The 23,105-nt window shown below is 44.4% G+C and overlaps 1 protein-coding gene across 3 annotated transcripts in view; it reads right to left on the bottom strand.

Moving 5' to 3' along the window:
• Positions 1 to 23,105, bottom strand: part of LOC106591009 (sodium/calcium exchanger 3) — a 241,767-nt gene that overhangs the window by 84,066 nt on the left and 134,596 nt on the right. For all 3 annotated transcript variants that reach the window (XM_045723739.2, XM_045723740.2, XM_045723741.2), the window contains exon 3: positions 2,210 to 2,316. In XM_045723739.2, coding sequence (XP_045579695.1) covers positions 2,210 to 2,316 — 107 coding nt within the window. The remainder of the gene's footprint in view (positions 1 to 2,209; positions 2,317 to 23,105) is intronic.

Below are 23,105 nucleotides of genomic sequence, written 5' to 3'. Positions count from 1 at the left end.
CATTTGTCAGTAGACAGTAGTCAGTAGACAGTAGACAGTAGACAGTAGTCAGTAGACAGTAGACAGTAGTCAGTAGACAGTAGTCAGTAGAACGTAGTCAGTAGACAGCAGTCAGTAGTCAGTAGACAGTAGACAGTAGACAGTAGTCAGTAGACAGTAGTCGGTAGACAGTAGTCGGTAGACAATAGACAGTAGTCAATAGACAGTAGACAGTAGTCGGTAGACAGTCAGTAGACAGTAGTCAGTAGTCAGTAGACAGTAGTCAGTAGACAGTAGTCATTAAACAGTAGTCAGTAGACAGTAGTCAGTAGACAGTAGTCAGTAGTCAGTAGTCAGTAGACAGTAGACAGTAGTCAGTAGACATTAATCGGTAGACATTAGTCGGTAGACAGTAGTCGGTCGACATTTGTCAGTAGACAGTAGTCAGTAGACAGTAGACAGTAGTCAGTAGACAGTAGACAGTAGTCAGTAGACAGTAGTCAGTAGAACGTAGTCAGTAGACAGTAGCCAGTAGTCAGTAGACAGCAGTCAGTAGTCAGTAGACAGTAGACAGTAGTCAGTAGACAGTAGTCAGTAGTCAGTAGTCAGTAGACAGTAGTCAGTAGACAGTAGTCAGTAGACAGTAGACAGTAGTCGGTAGACAGTACTCAGTAGACAGTAGTCAGTAGTCAGTAGACAGTAGACAGTAGTCAGTAGACAGTAGTCAGTAGACAGTAGACAGTAGACAGTAGACAATAATTGGTAGACAGTACTCAGTAGACAGTAGTCAGTAGACAGTAGACAGTAGTCAGTAGACAGTAGACAGTAGTCATTAGACAGTAGACAGTAGACAGTAGTCAGTAGACAGTAGACAGTAGTCGGTAGACAGTACTCAGTAGACAGTAGTCAATAGACAGTAGTCAGTAGACAGTAGACAGTAGTCGGTAGACAGTCAGTAGTCAGTAGTCAGTTGACAGTAGTCGGTAGACAGTCAGTAGACAGTAGTCAGTAGACAGTAGTCAGTAGACAGTTGACAGTAGTCAGTAGACAGTAGACAGTAGTCGGTAGACAGTACTCAGTAGACAGTAGTCAGTAGACAGTAGACAGTAGACAGTAGTCAGTAGACAGTAGACAGTAGACAGTAGTCAGTAGACAGTGGACAGTAGTCGGTGGACAGTAGACAGTAGACAGTAGTCAGTAGTCAGTAGACAATAGTCAATAGACAGTAGACAGTAGTCAGTAGACAGTAGACAGTAGTCGGTAGACAGTACTCAGTAGACAGTAGTCAGTAGACAGTACACAGTAGTCAGTAGACAGTAGACATTAGTCGGTAGACAGTACTCAGTAGACAGTAGTCAGTAGACAGTAGACAGTAGTCGGTAGACAGTACTCAGTAGACAGTAGTCGGTAGACAGTACTCAGTAGACAGTAGTCAGTAGTCAGTAGACAGTAGTCAGTAGACAGTAGTCAGTAGTCAGTAGACAGTAGTCGGTAGTCAGTAGTCAGTAGACAGTAGTCAGTAGACAGTAGACAGTAGACAGTAGTCAGTAGACAGTAGTCAGTAGTCAGTAGACAGTAGTCGGTAGACAGTAGTCGGTAGTCAGTAGTCAGTAGTCAGTAGACGGTAGTTAGTAGACGGTAGTCAGTAGACAGTAGACAGTAGTCAGTAGACAGTAGACAGTAGTCAGTAGACAGTAGACAGTAGTCAGTAGACAGTAGTCAGTAGACAGTAGTCAGTAGTCAGTAGTCAGTATACAGTAGACAGTAGTCAGTAGACAGTAGACAGTAGTCAGTAGACAGTAGTCAGTAGACAGTAGTCGGTAGACAGTAGTCAGTAGACAGTAGTCGGTAGACAGTAGTCAGTAGACAGTAGTCAGTAGACAGTAGTCGGTAGACAGTAGACAGTAGTCGGTAGACAGTAGACAGTAGTCAGTAGTCAGTAGACAGTAGTCGGTAGACAGTAGTCAGTAGACAAGGGTGAAGGTCTGATATGGATGCAAAAGAGAGAGTGTGCTGAGATTCAACCAAAGTGAAAGGGAGAATACAGGAGAGCGAGACAGAGAGAGAGAGACAGAGAGAGAGAGACAGAGAGGGAGAGAAAGAGAGAGAGAGAAGTATAGAAACAGTGCTATTACATCCAGGGAAAGGAGGAAGAAAGTTGAGGGGTCCTAGGGGATGAGAGGAGGGTAGAAGGGGAGGAAGTGAAGGAGGAGGGGTGTCAGTACTGCACCTTTCTGCAGGCTCATGTCTACCATGCGAGGCTCGGCCAGCTCCAGGAAGAAGTTCTTGTTTTTCTCATACTCCTCATCATCTATCACTTTCACATGAAATGTTTTGCTGTGAGAATAGAGAGAGAGGAAAAAGAGGAGAAGGGAAGAGAAGTGAAGAGAAGAGGAGTAGAAGAGAATAGGAGAAAGTAGGAGAGAAGGGAGGAGAGGAGAGAGGAGAAAGTAGGAGAGAAGAGAGAAGAGGAGAGAGAAGAGAGGAGAGGAGAGGAGAAGAGAAGGAGAGGAGGAAGAGGAGAGGAGACGAGGAGAGGAGAAGAGAGAAGAGGAGAGGAGAAGAGAAGAGGGGAAGAGGGAGGATGAGAGGAGAGGAGAAAAAAGAGGAGAGAAGAGGAGAGGAGAGAGAGAAGAGGAGAGAAGAGAGAAGAGAGAAGAGGAGAGAGAAGAGAGGAGAAGAGGAGAAGATGAGAGGAGAGGAGAAAAGAGGAGAGAAGAGGAGAGGAGAAAAGAGACAAGAGTAGAGGAGAGGAGAGAGAAGAGAGGAGAGGAGAAGAGGAGAAGAGAAGAGAAGAGAAGAGAAGAAGAGAGACGAGAAGAGAAGAAGAGAAGGCAAGAGGAGAGAAGAGAGGAGAAGAGAAGAGAAGAGAGAAGTCAACAGAAAGGGAGAAAAGGATAGAGAGAAAAGAGAAGGGGAGAAAGAAGAGAAGGTTAATTAGTGACAGGGTGAGACAGGAACAGGAAATGACATGAGGAATAATAACCAGCTTGGTGAAAAGGTTAGAGGTCAAAGGTCAGCTGCTGTCCATGACGACGGTCGCCAGGCCCCTCTAGGACAGCTCTGTCATTGGCTATCCACGTTGGCTCCCATGGCTGCCATGACAACCACATCTATCACACAGTAGTCTGACACATGGTGTCATCGCGGTGCTAGGCAACCAGAGGACACAAAGGAGGAGATGCATTTCCTTAACCCTCAGCTGTATACAAAAATAAGTGGCGGGGTGGCATTTGTTGTTTTACAAATGCCAGACTGTAGCTTTAAGTATACCTAGAGTCACACACACACACACGCACGCACGCACGTACACACACACACACACACACACACACACACACACACACACACACACACACACACACACACACACACACACACACACACACACACACACACACACACACACACACCCTTTCCTCCCCTACTCTCCTTTCCTCCCCTCCTCCTCTCCTTTCCTCTCCTCCTCTCCCCTCCTCCTCTCCTCTCCTTTCCTCCCCTACTCTCCTTTCCTCCTCTCCTCTCCTTTCATCCCCTCTTCTCCTTTCCTCCCCTCCTTTCCTCCCCTCCTCTCCCCTCCTCCTCTTCTCTCCTTTCCTCCTCTCCTCTCCTTTCCTCCTCTCCTCTCCTCTCCTTTCCTCCCCTCCTTTCCTCCTATCCTCTCCTTTCCTTTCCTCCCCTCCTCTCCTCTCCTTTCCTTTCCTCCCCTCCTCTCCCCTCCTCCTCTCCCCTCCTCCTCGCCTCTCCTTTCCTCCTCTCCTCTCCTTTCCTCCTCTCCTCTCCTCTCCTCTCCTTTCCTCCTCTCCTCTCCTCCTCTCCTCTCCTCTCCTTTCATCCCCTCCTTTCCTCCTCTCCTTTCCTCCCCTCCTTTCCTCCTCTCCTCTCCTTTCCTCCTCTCCTCTCCTCTCCTTTCCTTTCCTCCCCTCCCCTACTCTCCTTTCCTCCTCTCCTTTCTCCCCTACTCTCTATTTATCACCAACTCTTCTCAGTATAATGTAGTCCTGTGGGACTCCTTTGGTATGCCCGTGCCGCTAGCAACCCGAATATTGTGGGCTCAATTCTTCCAGGGAATATTGTGGGCTCCATTCTTCCAGGGAATGTTGTGGGCTCAATTCTTCCAGGAAATGTTGTGGGCTCAATTCTTCCAGGGAATGTTGTGGGCTCAATTCTTCCAGGGAATGTTGTGGGCCCAATTCTTAAAGGGAATGTTGTGGGCCAAATTCTTACAGGGAATGTTGTGGGCTCAATTCTTAAAGGGAATGTTGTGGGCTCAATTTTTACAGGGAATGTTGTGGGCTCAATTTTGACAAAATTCTGGTAACTTTCCCAAAATGTTCAGGTGACACAACAGTGGTAGGCCTGATCACAGACAACTATGAGACAGCCTATAGGGAGGAGGTCAGAGACCTGACTGTGTGGTGCCAGGACAACAACCTCTCCCTCAACGTGATCAAGACAAAGGAGATGATTGTGGACTAAAGCAAAAGGAGGACCGAGCACGCCCCCATTCTCATCAACGGGGCTGTAGTGAAGCAGGTTGAGAGCTTCAAGTTCCTTGGCGTCCACATCACCAACAAACTAACATAGTTCAAGCACACCAAGACAGTCATGAAGAGGGCATGACAAAACCTATTCCCCCTCAGGAGACTGAAAAGATTTGGCATGGGTCCTCAGATCCTCAAAAGGTTTTACAGCTGCACCATCGAGAGCATCCTGACGGGTTGCATCACCGCCTGGTATTGCAACTGCTCGGCCTCCGACCGCAAGGCACTACAGAGGGTAGTGAGTACGGCCCAGTACATCACTGGGGCCAAGCTTCCTGCCATCCAGGACCTCTATACCAGGTGGTGTCAGAGGAAGGCCCAAAAAATTGTCAAAGACTCCAGCCACCCTAGACATAGACTATTCTCTCTGCTACCGCACGGCAAGCGGTACCGGAGCACCAAGTCTAGGTCCAAGAGGCTCCTAAATAGTTTCTACCCCCAAACCATAAGACTCCTGAACAGCTAATCAAATGGCTACCCAGACTATTTGCATTGCCCACTGGAACGCTGCTGCTACTCTCTGTTATTATCTATGCATAGTCACTTTAATAACTCTACCTACATGTACATATTACCTCAATTACCTCGACACATTGATTCTGTACCGGTACCCCCTGTATATAGCCTCGCTATTGTTATTTACTGCTGCTCTTTAATTATTTGTTATTCTTATCTCTTACTTTTTGGGGGGTATTTCTTAAAACTGCATTGTTGGTTAAGTAAGCATTTCACTGTAAGGTGCTGCATTCGGCGCATGTGACAAATACAATTTCATTTGATTTGATTTTAACATGACTATTTTATAACACAAAAAAAAACATTTGATGAATAAAATATTGAATCAGTCGTCTGAAGGGAATGATAATACAAGGTAAGTTTTTGTCATATCTACACTGAACAAAAATATAAACGTAACCTGTAAAGTGTTGGTCCCATGTTTCATGAGCTGAAATAAAAGATCCCATAAATGTTCCAGATGCACAAAAAGTGAATTACTCTGAAATGTTGTGCACAAATGTTGTTTACATCCCTGTTAGTGAGTATTTCTCCTTTACCAAGAGAATCCATCCCACCTGACAGGTGTGGCATTTCAAGAAGCTGATTAAAACAGCATGATCATTACACAGGTGGACCTCCACATCCGGCTTCTTCACCTGCGGGATCGTCAGAGACCAGCCACACGGAAAGCTGATGAAACTGTGGTGCAACTGTGGGTTTTGCACAAGCAAAGAATTTCTGCACAAACTGTCAGAAACCATCTCAGGAAAGCTCATCTGTGTGCTCATCGTCTTCACCAGGATCTTGACCTGATTGCAGTTTGGCGTCATAACCGACTTCAGTGGGAAAATGCTCATCTTCGATGACCACTGGCACGCTGGATGAATCATGGCGTCGTGTTGGCGAGCGTTGACGTCAACGTTGGGAACAGAGTGCCCCATGGTGGAGGTGGGGTTATGGTATGGGGCAGGCATAAGCTACGGACAACAAACACTATTGCATTTTATCGATGGCAACATGAACGCTCAGAGATACCGTGACGAGATCCTGAGGCCCATTGTCGTGCCATTCATCCACCGCCATCACCTCATGTTTCAGCATGATAATGCACAGCCCCATATCGCAAGGATCTGTACACAATTCCTGGAAGCTGAAAATGTCCCAGTTCTTCCATGGCCTGCATACTCACCAGACATGTCACCCATTGAGCATGTTTGGGATGCTCTGGATCGACGTGTATTACACCGTGTTCCAGTTCCCGCCAATATCCAGAAACTTTGCACAGCCATTGAAGAGGGGTGGGACCAACATTCCACAGGCCACAATCAACAGCCTGATCAACTCTGTGAGAAGGAGATGTGTCGTGCTGCATGAGGCAAATGGTGGTCACACCAGATACTGACTGGTTTTCTGATCCATGTCCCAAGCTCTGTGACCAACAAGATGCATATCTGTATTCCCAGTCATGTGAAATCCATAGATTAGTGACTAATGAATTTATTTAAATTGACTGATATCCTTATATGAACTGTAACTCAGTAAAATATTTTAAATTGATGCATATCAGTGTAGAAAAGTGAAGTGTGACTTTGCATTGTGACTTTTGATGTATATACTAATGCAAATCCATATGTAACGTGGTTATTTATTTATTATTATTATTATTATTTATTCATTTATGCTACCAACCCTTTAATGTATACTTTTACATTATATTATGTGAAAGTATACTTTTTAAAATATATGAATATATTATATTATATATATATATATATTAGTATTTAATATTACTGTCCCTACTAAAACACAAAAATACTTAAACATGTAATTTTGTCCCATTGAAATGAAAGACTGTAGAATTCCATTCATTCCTATGGAAGACTGCTTATTCTGAGGATTGCCTATATGTGAAGCTGCTGGGTACAAGTCACTGCCTTAGATTACACACACACACACACACACACACACACACACACACACACACACACACACACACACACACACACACACACACACACACACACACACACACACACACACACACACACACACACACACACACACACAGTGAGAGTCCCCATCCTCTTGCAGCACCATCTCCACATTCAGTACCTATATAATACAGCTGCTGTGACCCACTTCCTGACTGACTGTAAGGGACAGTGGGGTAAGTTTAGACTTTTTATAATCTTTTTTTTTTTTGGGGGGGGGGGGGTAGATCAGCTTTAATATTGCAGATTGTAGCTTCCACCAATGTAATTGTCCTTTACATGATCATTTCCAGTCCCCCATTTTTTTGTAAATATATATATGTTTTTCTAACAAGGATATCTACATATATTTCAGGATGTTGTGTATCCCTGTAAATAATCAGAATTCATGTAAAACGTTACAGTTTTGAAAACAAAACAAAAGTGGTCTTTTGGGACAACTTATCCCAGATATGGAGTTTGAGTTTATTTTTTATTTTTACAGGGACAGTGCGCATTAATCAACATTTCAGTAAAAGTGCCGGCTAATTTTCAACCGCAGTCAGAAAGTGATTTTGACTCAGAAAGTGATTTTGACTCAGAAAGTGATTTTGACTCAGAAAGTGATCTGGACTCAGACAAGGTTGGTGACCACTGCTCCGACACAATACATTCCTTTGACTTGGTGAAAATCTTTTTTTGGGGGGGGACCTAACTTGCTTACCATTGTTTTTTTCATGTGATGTCTTCCTTCACATACCTAAATATTTGTCAAATTATGAATTTTGTGCATGGTTTCACTGAAACAAGGGGAACTCAACTTACCCCTTTGGCTCAACTTACCCCACTCTCCCTTACTCTAGCAGCTGCTCCTTTGGAACACTTCTCCTCACAGAGGATTCAGATCATGTAAATCAAGTTAAGATTCTTCCCAATATGCATGTAGTGTAGTCTGTCTATAGAATAACTGTAATACTCCACGGGTCTAGTTAGTTAAAGTCCAGATAATAATACGGCCCCGTCACACCTCACCCTGATGCCCTTTGGCTGAGAGGCACAGAGTGTTCTGAGACTCTAGTGACATCCAGGGACGTGAGGGAAATGGAATGGAGGGGAGAGGAGAGAGGAGAGAGGGGAGGGGGGGAGGAGGGGAGAGGGGGGAGGGGAGGAGGGGAGGAGGGAGGAGGGGAAGAGGGGGGATGGGGAGGAGGGGGGATGGGGAGGAGGGGAAGATGGGAGGAGGAGGGGGGATGGCGAGGAGTGAGGAGGGGAAGAGGGGAAGAGGGGGGATGGGGAGGAGGGGAAGAGGGGGGATGGGGGAGGAGGGGAAGAGGGGGAGGGGAGGAGGGAGGAAGGGAGGAGGGGGGGATGGGGGATGGGGAGGAGGGGAAGAGGGGGGAGGGCGGAGGGGAGGAAGGAGGAAGGGAGGAGGGGGGATGGGAGGAGGGGAAGATGGGAGGAGGGGGGATGGGGAGGAGGGGAAGAGGGGGGAGGGGAGGAAGGAGGAAGGGAGGATGGGGAGGAGGGGAAGATGGGAGGAGGGGGGATGGGGGAGGAGGGGAAGAGGGGGGAGGGGAGGAGGGAGGAAGGGAGGAGGGGGGATGGGGGAGGAGGGGAAGATGGGAGGAGGGGGATGGGGAGGAGGGGAGAGGAGGGGAGGAGGGGGGATGGGGAGGAGGGGAGAGGAGGGGAGGAGGGGGGATGGGGAGGAGGGGAATAGGGGGAGGGGAGGAGGGGGGATGGGGAGGAGGGGAAGAGGGGGGATGGGGGAGGAGGGGAGAGGAGGGGAGGAGGGGGGATGCGGGAGGAGGGGAAAGGAGGGAGGTGGGGAAGCGGGGAGGAGGGGTTGATGCGCGAGGAGGGGATGAGGGAGGAGGGAGGAGGGGGGGAGGGAGAAGCATGTTGTAGAAGAACGGCACAAACAAAGATGAAGGCCATCAACATATTAGGACTTTAAAGCAGAAGAAGCCTTTTCATTCCCTCATCTCCTCTTTCCCACCTCCGCTTGACTACGTTCAGTAGACAAACATCATAGAATGTTGCAGATGTTTCCTCTCTACGCACTATATTTCTATAAATGCCCTACTGAACGACACATTGTGCTTACATTGGAAAAACTTTTTTGATGTCTATAGTATTCTCTCTGGAATGCAATCTGGGTTCCGCTCAGGTTATGGATGTGTCACTGCAACCTTCAAGGTCCTCAATGATGTTACCATTGCCCTTGATTCTAAGCAATGTTGTCCTGCTATTTTTATTGACTTGGGCAAAGCTTTTGATACGGTAGACCATTCCATTCTTGTGGGCCAGCTAAGGAGTATTGGTGTCTCTGAGGGGTCTTTGGCCTGGTTTGCTAACTACCTCTCTCAAAGAGTGCAGTGTATAAAGTCAGAACATCTGCTGTCTCAGCCACTGCCTGTCACCAAGGGAGTACCCCAAGGCTCAATCCTAGGCCCCACGCTTTTCTCAATTTACATCAACAACATAGCTCAGGCGATAGGAAGGCTTTGTTGCAGATGATACAGTCTTATACTCAGCTGGCCCCTCCCCGGATTTTGTGTTAAACGCTCTACAACAAAGCTTTCTTAGTGTCCAACAAGCTTTCTCTGCCCTTAACCTTGTTCTGAACAACCTCCAAAACAAAGGCCATGTGGTTTGGTAAGAAGAATGCCCCTCTCCCCACAGGTGTGATTACTACCTCTGAGGGTTTAGAGCTTGAGGTAGTCACCTCATACAAGTACTTGGGAGTATGGCTAGACAGTACACTGTCCTTCTCTCGGCACATATCAAAGCTGCAGGCTAAAGTTAAATCTAGACTAACCGTGATTCAGATGACCATCCTACCCATGCTAGATTACGGAGACGTAATTTGTAGATCGGCAGGTAAGGGTGCTTTCGAGTGGTTAGATGTTCTTTACCATTCGGCCATCAGATTTGCCACCAATGCTCCTTATTGGGCACATTGCTGCACTCGATATTCCACTGTAAACCGGTCATCTCTGTATACCTGTCGCAAAACCCACTGGTTGATGCTTATTTATAAAACCCTCTTAGGCTTCACTTGCCCCTATCTGAGATATCTACTGCATCCCTCATCCTCCACATACAACACCCGTTCTGCCAGTCATATTCTGTTAAAGGTCCCCAAAGCACACACATCCCTGGGTCACTCGTCTTTTCAGTTCGCTGCAGCTAGCGACTGGAACGGGCTGCAACAAACACTCAAACTGGACAGTTTTCTCTCAATCTCTTCATTCAAAGACTCAATCATGGACACTCTTACTGACAGTTGTGGCTGCTTTGTGTGATGTATTGTTGTCTCTACCTTCTTGCCCTTTGTGCTGTTGTCTGTGCCCAATAATGTTCCTACCATGTTGTGTTGCTACCATGTTGTGCTGCTACCATGTTGTGTTGTCATGTTGTGTTGCTACCATGCTGTGTTGTCATGTTGTGTTGCTACCATGCTGTGTTGTCATGTTGTGTTGTGTTGCTAGCATGCTGTGTTGTCATGTTGTATTGCTACCATGCTGTGTTCTCATGTTGTGTTGCTACCATGCTGTGTTGTCATGTTGTGTTGCTGCCATGCTGTGTTGTCATGTGCTGCTACCATGCTGTGTTGTCATGTGTTGCTACTATGCTGTGTTGTCATGTTGTGTTGCTGCCATGCTGTGTTGTTATGTGTTGCTACCATGCTGTGTTGTCATGTTGTGTTGCTGCCATGCTGTGTTGTAATGTGCTGCTACCATGCTGTGTTTTCATGTGTTGCTGCCATGCTGTGTTGTCATGTGCTTCTACCATGCTGTGTTGTCATGTTGTGTTGCTGCCATGTTGTGTTGTCATGTTGTGTTGCTGCCATGTTGTGTTGTCATGTTGTGTTGCTGCCATGTTGTGTTGTCATGTTGTGTTGCTGCAATGCTGTGTTGTCATGTGTTGCTGCCATGTTGTGTTGTCATGTTATGCTGCCATGCTGTGTTGTCATGTGTTGCTACCGTGCTGTGTTGTCATGTGTTGCTACCATGCTGTGTTGTTATGTTGTTGCTACCATGTTGTGTTGTCATGTGTTGCTGCCATGCTGTGTTGTTATGTTGTTGTCTTAGGTCTCTTTTTATGTAATGTACTGTTGTCTCTTGTCATAATGTGTTATGTCCTATATTTATATATTATTATTATTATTTTTATCCCATCCCCCGTCCCCGCAGGAGGCCTTTTGCCTTTTGGTAGGCCGTCATTGTAAATAATAATTTGTTCTTAACTGACTTGCCTAGTTTAAAAAAAATAAAAAATGAACGACACATTGTGCCCTGCTGCACGACACATTGTGCCCTACTGAACAAAACCCCCTTTGTGTCACTCAGCTAGAAAATACACACATGGCATCTAGCCAGAGAGATAATCCATGTTCATTTATTCAACACATCCTCCTTCAGCTGGGATTTGAACTCACAACAGTTCTCTGAGTTCACTGCTACACCACCACCACATCAGTTCATCTGACTGTTCTCTCATCATTAATTAGATTGACTTATTTTTTATTTAACTAGGCAAGTCAGTTAAGAACAAATTCTTATTTTCAATGACGGCCTAGGAACAGTGGGTTAACTGACTTGTTCAGGGGTAGAACGACAGATTTGTACCTTGTCAGCTTAGGGATTTGAATTTGCAACCTTTCGGTTACTGGTCCAACGCTCTAACCACTAGGCTACACTGCCGCCCCAGGGCCTTCTGTATAGTTGTCTAATGTTGGTAGGGAATTTTAACCTGCTTTAATTATACTCCTGTATCACTAGGATCAATAAAACCTTTTCTTGAGTGTGTCATTTAACAGAGCTGAGATTTACTTAACAAAGTGCGTTCACCCTGTTGCTTACACCTATCAAGTTGTTTCATATAGGGAGGAGGGGTTAGGGGTTCCTCTGAACCAATAACCACATGCCATTGAGATATCTGTCACTGGTTAGGGTGTTTGTCATTGGTGCTGGTGGCCTGGGTTCGAGACCCACTAGAGAAAACACCCTGTATTGTCTAATGTCATTGTCTCAGCCTCCAGTATTTATGCTGCAGTAGTTTATGTGTCGGGGGGCTAGGGTCAGTCTGTTACATCTGGAGTATTTCTCTTGTCTTATCCGGTGTCCTGTGTGAATTTAAATATGCTCTCTCTAATTCTCTCTTTCTCTCTTTCTGTCTTTCTCTCGGAGGACCTGAGCCCTAGGACCATGCCTCAGGACTACCTGGTATGATGACTCCTTGCTGTCCCCAGTCCACCTGGCCGTGCTGCTGCTCCAGTTTCAACTGTTCTGCCTGCGGCTATGGAACCCTGACCTGTTCACCGGACGTGCTTGTTGCACCCTCGACAACTACTATGATTATTATTATTTGACCATGCTGGTCATTTATGAACATTTTAACATCTTGACCATGTTCTGTTATAATATCCACCCTGCACAGCCAGAAGAGGACTGGCCACCCCTCATAGCCTGGTTCCTCTCTAGGTTTCTTCCTAGGTTTTTGGCCTTTCTAGGGAGTTTTTCCTAGGGAGTTTTTCCTAGCCACCGTGCTTCTTTCACATGCATTGCTTGCTGTTTGGGGTTTTAGGCTGGGTTTCTGTACAGCACTTTGAGATATCAGCTGATGTACGAAGGGCTATATAAATACATTTGATTTGATTTGATTTGATTTGTTAATGAAATTTTAGCCGTTTTGAATTTGCATTTGCATTAGACGTTTCGATTGTTTTATATGGACATTTTGTTAGGACACTAGGAAATATTATTTATGCTTCTTTGTTTATTATCAGAATGCATAGGGCTCGCGAGTGGCGCAGCAGCATAAGGCACTGCATTTCAGCGTAAGAGGCATCACTACAGTCCCTGGTTCAAATCCAAGCTGTATCACTTCCGGTTGTGATTTGGTAGTTTATTAGGTTCCCCCATTAGCTGTTGCAAAAGCAGCAGCTGGTCTTCCTGCGGTCCACACAGAACATGAAACATACTACAGAAAATCATTAGACAAGAGCAGCTCAAGGACAGAACTACATCCATTTTTAAAGGCACACGTAGCCTACATATCAATACATACACACAAACTATCCAGGTCAAACAGGGGAGAGGTGTTGTGCTGCGAGGTGTTGCTTTTTCTGTTTTTTGAAACCTAGGTTTGCTGTTTATTTGAGATGAGATGGTAGGAAGTTCCAAGCAATTAGGGCTCTATATAATACTGTATGCTTTCTGGAATTTGTTCTGGATTTGGGGACTGTGAAAAGACCCCTGGTGGCATGTCTGATGGGATAAGTGTGTGTGTCAGAGCTGTGTGTAAGTTGACTATGCAAACAATTTGGGATTTTCAACACATTAATGTTTCTTATAAAAAGAAGAAGTGATGCAGTCAGTCTCTCTTCAACTCATAGACAAGAGAGACTGGCATGTATAGTATTTATATCAGCTCTAATCGGAGTCCCCATAGGGCGGCGCAAAATTGGCATCCGGGGTAGGCCGTCATTGTAAATGAGAATTTGTTCTTAACTGACTTGCCTAGTTAAATAAAGGTTCAATAAATTTAAAAAGTATCAATCTTTCACGCATTTCTGGAACTTTTGTCTGCCAGCTTTGTACAAATTGCGCATGGCCTCCAGATGTTATTTCAGATTTGATGTTGTGTTTCTGAACGAAGAGATCAATGCTGCCTTAGCAGAGGTTGCATTTGACTATAATGCTGTTCCTGTTTCTCCTCGATGAACTCAAAAACAAAATGGGAGCAATTCTATGAGGAAAAGGTTATTAGGCAGGGTGACAACATAACAGCCATCTTTCTTTTTCCTCCGGTTTTACCACAGCCCATTGGAAAAACAAGTTAGCCTACAGTATGAACTCCGTTTGCATGAGACAAGGATTAAAACAAATATATATAGTTCATCGAGGAGAAACAGGAACAGCGTTATAGTCAAATGCAACCTCTGCAAAGGCAGCATTGATCTCTTATACATATTATATATATATATATATATATATATATATATATATATATAACATAATGGTAGAGATATGCTTATAATTTTTTTGTCATTTAGCAGACGCTCTTATCCAGAGCGACTTACAGTAGTGAATGCATACATTCACATACATTTTTTGTTGTATAACTGGCATCATCATTGCTTAGATGGCAAATGTGAGACAATACAAACATTCTACTGTTTCTATAAGCAATACTACCACCTAGGCAATGTTCCGGCAACATATTAGGAATGTTCCTTATAGAAATGCAATGGCGAGAGCTCATGTTATTCCTTATCAGAGACACGTTTGTTCTGTGATTCCTTATCAGAGACACGTTTGTGTGGATTATAAAAAGACATACTCTTTGCATCTGTAGCGTAAAGTGGCAGAGCTAGAGCTCTGTTTGTCAGACCAGGAGACATCCCGAAAATTGGTCTTCTCACAAAAATGTCTGTAGAGTTTGAACAGTTTTCCCTACAAACTAATATCTATGGAAAGATGAGACTCTCACAAACACCATGGTGTTCTCTGTAGTTTATTCTACTACTTGAGTCATGTCTCTCTATGCTGCTTTCCACACAGACCAAGCGGACCCCGTCACTCAAGGATCACAGTTGTTGTTGCTGCTGCTGCTCATTCACAAGACCACTCTGCGTTCAGTCATTTTATATAACTAGGCAAGTCAGTTAAAAAGAACAAATTCTTATTTACAATGATGACCTACCCCGGGCAAACCCTATCCCGGACAACGCTGGGCCAATTGCGCGCAGCACTACAGGTCTACCAATCACATCCGGTTGTGATACAGCCTGGAATCAAACCAGGGTCTGTAGTGACGCCTTTAGCACTGAGATGCAGTGCCTTAGACTTCTGCGGCACTCGGAAGCCCAATTAGCTACAAGATGTTGGAGACAACGAAGCTGATTTCTACTTCCAAATATAAATCCACAAGCGTTCTACAGTATAATTACACTATTACTTTGTGTATCTAATTGCCTGCAAACAGCTAGTTTGTCTTTTCTTAGCAAGCTAAAAATAAATAGTTTTAGCTGCTAATGCTAATCGCTAGTTAGCTGACTAGCTAGATAATACATGTACTAAGAATCAGAGCAAACGTAGCTAGCTAATAAAGCCTGATACCGGTGATGGTGTAGGCCTAAATCAGCATGTTATTGGTGCAACAGTATCTTCTAAATCAAAGAGGAATAGGCGAAGCATGAATATGTTAGCTAGCTACATGAATCAGCTAAGAGAACACATTTAATGTAGCAAAAGATTATAGGGTTCCCTAGGAAACACTGACCAACACTTTGGTTCCTAACATGTCACAATAATTCCTCCTGGCTACCCACTATTATATTATAACTAATCATTATATTTCCATGATTCCAACAGTTCACCCAAGTGTTTTGATATAAATATCAAGTCAAATTGCATTTGCAATATTTGGTTAAAAGTAAGGCCTTGATTTTTTTGGGCCATATCGTGCAGCCCTACGTGGCAGAGTGGAAATGATCTCAAACAAGTGCAGGAAATACAGACATTTTTGAAAATTGTGAAAATAATTTTGGCTTGAAGTTTGATTGAGCAGTATAAAACAAAAGAAAGGAGAAAGTCCAATTGAAATCACCTAAATATCACTCATAAAGTCCCATTGAAATCACCTAAATATCATAAAGCCCCATTGAAATCACCTAAATATCATAAAGCCCCATTGAAATCACCTAAATATCATAAAGCCCCATTGAAATCACCTAAATATCATAAAGTCCAATTGAAATCACCTAAATATCACTCATAAAGCCCCATTGAAATCACCTAAATATCACTCATAAAGCCCCATTGAAATCACCTAAAAATCACTCATAAAGCCTCATTGAAATCACCTAAATATCACTCATAAAGCAAATGTAGAACTTATATTATAAAAAAAAATCATCAAATACCGTCAACATTTAAAAAAAAATATTGTGATATGATATTTTCGACATTTAGCCCAGCTCTAATAGGTATGAACGAGTTACACCTCATTCTCTCTTTATACAGCTACTACTGGCTTCAGTGTTGATAATGGATTTCTCAGTCCCAGTTTGAATCTAGATTCCCCTTGGTCTACAGTAGAACAATTTCCTCATCACTGCAGCTTCAGCTCCCAAATGCCTGGGCAGTTGTCCTTCTTTAGAAGAGAGAGAGTCACAGAGTAAACCACTAAAAGGCTGTTTGGTCTGGTCTGGTCTGGTCTGGTGTATTCCAGTAGGACATCTAAACTACTCAGCCAAGCAGAAGGAACATGCAAAGGGCATCGAAGATCAGAGCTGGGTTAAAATACTATTTAAAATAATTTCAAATACTTTATATCGGATTGATTAATCTGTGTGTGTGCATGTGTGTGTGTGGGTGTGTTTGTGTGAGAGACAGGGGACCAATAGAATAGTCCCAAAAGTGCAAACCCCATCCTTCTGGCACTACAGGCAGAATAGAGAAAACCTTGAAAGTGTTTGAAAGATTTCAAATAGTAATTGAACCCAGTGGAGGCTGCTGAGGGGAGGACGGCTCATAATAATGTCTGTAACGGAGCGAATGGAATGGAACACACGGAAACCACGGAAACCATGTGTTTGGTATATTTGATACCATTCCACATATTCCGCTAGAACCGTTGCCACGACTACACCCTCCCCAATTAAGGCGCCACCAACCTCCTGTGATTGAAACTCAGGTCTGGGGAAGAGGTTCAGTCAGAGCAGCGGGAGAGGAACATGTTTTTGGGGTATCTCAGAATGTTCCTGCAATTCTCACATAGGAACTTCATTGGGAGGAAGAATGTTTGACATGCTTTTTACGTTTGTATGTGTGAAAAAAACATTATTATTATTTTTTTAAATCTTGATGAAAGTGTCAATTTTTTTTAGACCTCTACATCCGTCCTGTAAAACAGACAACATTTTGGTATCATTATTACTGTAAAACCCTGTGATCTGTGAACCGTACATGATACAGACAACATTTTGGTATCATTATTACTGTAAAACCCTGTGATCTGTGAACCGTACATGATACAGACAACATTTTGGTATCATTATACTGTAAAACCCTGTGATCTGTGAACCGTACATGATACAGACAAAATTTTGGTATCATTATACTGTAAAACCCTGTGATCTGTGAACCGTACATGATACAGACAAAATCTTGGTATCATTATACTGTAAAACCCTGTGCTCTGTGAACCGTACATGATACTGTCACGTTCTGACCATAGAAAGCTGTTATTTTCTATGGTAGAGTAGGTCAGGGCGTGACAGGTTTTTTTTTCTAGTTTAGATTTTCTATGTTGTTATGTTCTAGTTTTTGATTTCTATGTTGGGCTTTGTTTGGGATGATCTCCAATTAGAGGCAGCTGGTCATCGTTGTCTCTCATTGGAGATCATACTTAAGTAGTTGTTTTTCCCCACCTGGGTTTGTGGGAGATTGATTTGGAGTAAGTGTATGTTGAAACTTCATCACGGTTTGTTGTTTTTTGTATGTGTCATGTCCTGACCAGTATAGAGTATATTTGGTTATTGTAGTTTGGTCAGGACGTGGCAGAGGGTAGTTGATGTATGTATTATGGGGTTTGTCACTGGTCTATGTCTGTGTTTCTATGTCTAGTTGATTGGGTTGGACTCTCAATTGAAGGCAGGTGTGTTGAGTTGCCTTTGATTGGGAGTCCTATATAGTAGGGTGTGTTTGTCTTTGTTTTTCGTGGGTAGTTGTTTGAGAGCACTGCTTTTTGTTGAGCCTGCGGTCACTGTTTCATGTCGTTAGTTTGTTTATTGTTTTCTTCCGTGGTGTTCGCATTATTTGATTAATAAATATGTTGAGCACGCAACCCGCTGCGCTTTGGTCCCATTCTCTCTACGACAACAATCGTGACAGTATGTATTGCATAGTTTCACAGTTTAATAAAGAAAATGTGGAACGATACACAAGCTGCACTTTGGTCCGCTCCTTCATCGTACGACAAACATGACAGATACAGACAACCTCTTGGTACTGTATCATTACCCTCCTTATAGTGTGCTCTAAAATATGGAGATTCTGAAATGCTAAATTATTCACGTCAATATAGTCAACATTAAAAATATTAATATAAATATCTCAAAATTAATCATTTAAAAAAAATGTATCTTATTTTTTAGACACATTGGTTGTAACGATATACTCTTCAAACACATCACATGTCCAGAGTGGGCTCTCTGGTACTTTTAATGATATGACCCATTTTATACATAGAAATTGACATTATAGATCATCAATGCAGAGGTAGCCTAGTTTATTTTTATTTATTTAACTAGGCAAGTCAGTTAAGAACAAATTCTTATTTTCAATGACGGCCTAGGAACAGTGGGTTAAACTGCCTTGTTCAGGGCAGAATGACAGATTTGTACCTTGTCAGCTCAGGGATTCGAACTTGCAACCTTTCGGTTACTACTACGCTGCTGCCCTAGTGGTTAGAGCTGCAGGGCCAATAACCAAAAAGTTGCTGGATTGAATCCTTGAGTTGACAAGGTAAAAATCTGTTCTGCCCCTGAACAAGGTAGTTAACCCACTGTTTCCTGGTAGGCCATTATTGAAAATAAGATGTTTTTTCTTAACTGACTTGCCTAGTTAAATAAATGGGGGGAAAAAATCATGGAAGGTTCACAGATCATAGGGTTTCACAGGAAGCATGTCTAGGTCTAGAATGGACACTTTAATCAGGAGTTTCCCCCAAAGAAATTGGTTTGTGATACAAATATGGCGTAGCAGTGCAGACGTGTTTGTCGTTGTCCTGTGTAAATTTAGTCTTTTTTGTTGTTGTATATATTTCAATCTCTTTTTCCATTTTTAAATTAAATATACCTTCCGGCAACAAGCCTCACCCAATGTGAAACGGATCTGCTATTTTTTTAGACCTTATAACTAGAACCTCCATCAGAAGCTAGGCATCAGATGCTAACCAGCTAATTAGCTACTAGCTATTTAGTCATTGTTAGCCACTGCTAGCAGCCTTTACCTCTAGCTCAGACACCAGCCGCTTTTACCCTGGATAATACCCGCCAGTCTGCACAGAGTGATATCAACCCTGAGCATATCAGACTGCTTTTCTCAGCCATTACTCCAGATTACTCCATTACTGGACCATTACTTCAGATCATCACAGCTAGCTAGCTGCTACCGAGTGGCCCAGCCCCGAAGCTAGCCTTTGAGCCAGGCCCATCACCCGGCCTGCTCAGTGAACCCTATGATCACTCGGCTACACAGCTGATGCCTCCTGGACTCTTCACTAACACGACTAGAAGCCACTACATCACCGGATTCCTGCCGTAAGCTCTGGACCTTTGCATTGGATCATCGCAACTAGCTAGCTCCTACCGAATGGCTATAGTGGCTAACGCCCTTGTCCCGAAGCTAGCACCAGTTAGCCTTGAGCCAGGCGCATCTCCCAGCTAGCAAACAAAATTACTCCAGCTACAATACCTCTTTTGTCAATTGGCCTGGACCCTTCGTCGACACGGAGCCACGCCGTTCCATCACGACTGGTCTGCTGACCGTCAGATGTGCCCTCAACCGGGCCTTTGTCGGATGTCGGTGAAGATGCTTCTGCTAGCCCCGGCCTGCTAACTTTATGAAAGCCGTGTCTCCAACTTGCTAGCGTAGTAACAACTTCCCTGTTTCATCTATTGCTGTTCACTGGACCCTATGATCACCTGGCTACATAGCTGATGCTTGCTGGACTGTTCATTAATCACGGTACTCCGTTTTTGTTTATTTTGTTTATCTGTCGGCCCCAGCCTTTGAACTCAGGCCCTGTGTGTAGTTAACTGACCCTTCTTGCCCATTCATTGCCATTTTACCTGTTGTTGTTGTCTTAGCTGATTAGCTGTTGTTGTCTTACCCGTTGTTGTCTTAGCTAGCTCTCCCAATCAACACCTGTGATTTATTTATGCCTCGCTTTATGTCTCTGTCTGATGTCAATATGCCTTGTATACTGTTTAGGGTAGTTATCATTGTTTTATTTTACTGTGGCGCCCCTAGTCCCACTCTACATGCCTCAGATACCTATTTTGTCCCACCTCCCACACACGGGGTGACCTCACCTAGCATAACTAGTGCCTCCAGAGATGCATCCTCTCTTATCGTCACTCAATGCCTAGGTTTACCTCCACTGTACTCACACCCTACCATACCCCTGTCTGTACATTATGCCCTGAATCTATTCTACCACCCCCAGAAAACTGCTCCTTTTATTCTCTGTCCCAATGCACTAGACGACCAGTTTTGATATCTTTTAGCCGTACCCTCATCCTACTCCTCTTCTGTTCCTCAGGTGATGTGGAGATTAACCCAGGCCCTGTGTCCGCAGGCACTCTCATTTGTTGACTTCTGTAACCGTAAAAGCCTTGGTTTCATGCATGTTAACATCAGAAGCCTCCTCCCTACGTTTTTTTTACTCACTGCTTTTAGCACACTCCGCCAACCCTGATGTCCTTGCCGTGTCTGAATCCTGGCTTAGGAAGGCCACCAAAAAATCAGAGATTTCCATCTCTAACTACAACATTTTCCGTCAAGATAGAACTGTCAAAGGGGGAGGAGTTGCAATCTACTGCAGAGATAGCTTGCAAAGTTCTGTCATACTTTCCAGGTCTATGCCCAAACAGTTTGAGCTTCTAATTTTAAAAATGAATCTCTCCAGAAATAAGTCTCTTACTGTTGCCGCCTGTTATAGACCACCCTCAGCTCCCAGCTGTGCCCTGGACACCATATGTGAATTGGTTGCCCACCATCTATTTTCAGAGTTTGTTCTGTTAGGTGACCTAACCTGGGATATGCTTAACACCCCGGTCATCCTACAATCTAAGCTAGATGCCCTCAATCTCACACAAATCACCAAGGAACACACCAGGTACAACCTTAAATCCGTAATCATAGGCACCCTCATAGATATTATCCTGACCAACTTTCCCTCCAAATACACCTCTGCTGTTTTCAATCAGGATCTCAGCGATCACTGCCGCATTGCCTGCATCCGTAATGGGTCTGCGACCAAACGACCACCCGTCATCACTGTCAAACGCTCCCTAAAACACTTTTGCGAGCAGGGTTTTCTAATCTACCTGGCCCGGGTATCCTGGAAGGATATTGACCTCATCCCATCAGTAGAGGATGCCTGGTTGTTCTTTAAAAGTAATTTCCCCACGATCTTAAATAAGCATCCCCCTTTCAAAAAATGTAGAAGAACAGATATAGCCCTTGGTTCACTTCAGACCTGACTGCCCTCGACCAGCACAAAAACATCCTGTGGCGTACTGCACTAGCATCGAATAGTCCCCGCGATATGCAACTATTCAGAGAAGTCAGGAATCAATACACACAGTCAGTTAGGAAAGCAAAGGCTAGCTTTTTCAAACAGAAATTTGCATCCTGTAGCTCTAACTCCAAAACGTTCTGGGACACTAAAGTCCATGGAGAATAAGAGCACCTCCTCCCAGCTGCCCACTGCACTGAGGCTAGGAAACACTGTCACCACCGATAAATACATGATAATCGAAAATTTCAATAAGCATTTTTCTACGGCTGGCCTGGCTTTAATCCTGGCTACCCCAACCCCGGCCAACAGCTCCGCACCCCCCGCAGCTACTTGCCCAAGCCTCCCCAGCTTCTCCTTCACCCAAATCCAGATTTCAGATGTTCTGAAAGAGCTGCAAAACCTGGACCCGTACAAATCAGCTGGGCTAGACAATCTGGATCCTCTCTTTCTAAAATGATCCGCCGCCATTGTTGCATCCCCTATTACTAGTCTGTTCAACCTCTCTTTTGTATCGTCCGAGATTCCTAAAGATTGGAAAGCTTCCGCGGTCATCCCCCTCTTCAAAGGGGGTGACACTCTAGACCCAAACTGTTACAGACCTATATCCATCCTGCCCTGCCTTTCTAAAGTCTTCGAAAGCCAAGTTAACAAACATATCACCGACCATTTCGAATCCCACCGTACCTTTTCCGCTGTGCAATCCGGTTTCCAAGCTGGTCACGGGTGCACCTCAGCCACGCTCAAGGTACTAAACGATATCATAACCGCCATCGATAAAAGACAGTACTGTGCAGCCGTCTTCATCGACCAGGCCAAGGCTTTCGACTCTGTCAATCACCACATTCTTATCGGCAGACTCGACAGCCTTGGTTTCTCCAATGACTGCCTTGCCTGGTTCACCAACTACTTCTCAGAGAGTTCAGTGTGTCAAATCGGAGGGCCTGTTGTCCGGACCTCTGGCAGTCTCTATGGGGGTACCACAGGGTTCAATTCTCGGGCCGACTCTTTTCTCTGTACATAGAAATGATGTCGCTCTTGCTGCGGGTGATTCCTTGATCCACCTCTACGCAGACGACACCATTCAGTATACATCTGGCCCTTCTTTGGACACTGTGTTAACAAACCTCCAAACGAGCTTCAATGCCATACAACTCTCCTTCCGTGGCCTCCAATTGCTCTTAAACGCTAGTAAAATTAAACGCATGCTCTTCAACCAATCGCTGCCCGCACCCGCCCGCCCGACTAGCATCACCACTCTGGACGATTCTGACTTAGAATATGTGGACAACAACAAATACCTAGGTGTCTGGCTAGAAGGTAAACTCTCCTTCCAGACTCATATTAAGCATCTCCAATGAAAAATTAAATCTAGAATCGGCTTCCTATTTCGCAACAAAGCCTCCTTCACTCACGCTGCCAAACATACCCTCGTAAAACTGACTATCCTACCGATTCTCGACTTCGGCAATGTCATTCACAAAATAGCCTCCAACACTCTACTCAGCAAACTGGATGCAGTCTATCACAGTGCCATCCGTTTTGTCACCAAAGCCCCATATACCACCCACCACTGCAACCTGTATGCTCTCATTGGCTGGCCCTCACTACAAATTTGTCGCCAGACCCACTGGCTCCAGGTCATCTATAAGTCTTTGCTAGGTAAAGCTCTGCCTTATCTCAGCTCACTGGTCACCATAGCAACACCCACCCGTAGCACGCACTCCAGTAGGTATAGCTCACTGGTCATCCCCAAAGCCAACACCTCCTTTGGCTGCCTTTCCTTCAGTTCTCT

This window comes from Salmo salar, chromosome 09 (genome assembly GCF_965601325.2).
Source record: "Salmo salar chromosome 09, fSalSal1, whole genome shotgun sequence".
Lineage (NCBI taxonomy): Eukaryota > Metazoa > Chordata > Actinopteri > Salmoniformes > Salmonidae > Salmo > Salmo salar.
Note: the sequence above shows the minus strand (reverse complement) of the source record. Positions and strands in the feature narration are given on the sequence as shown.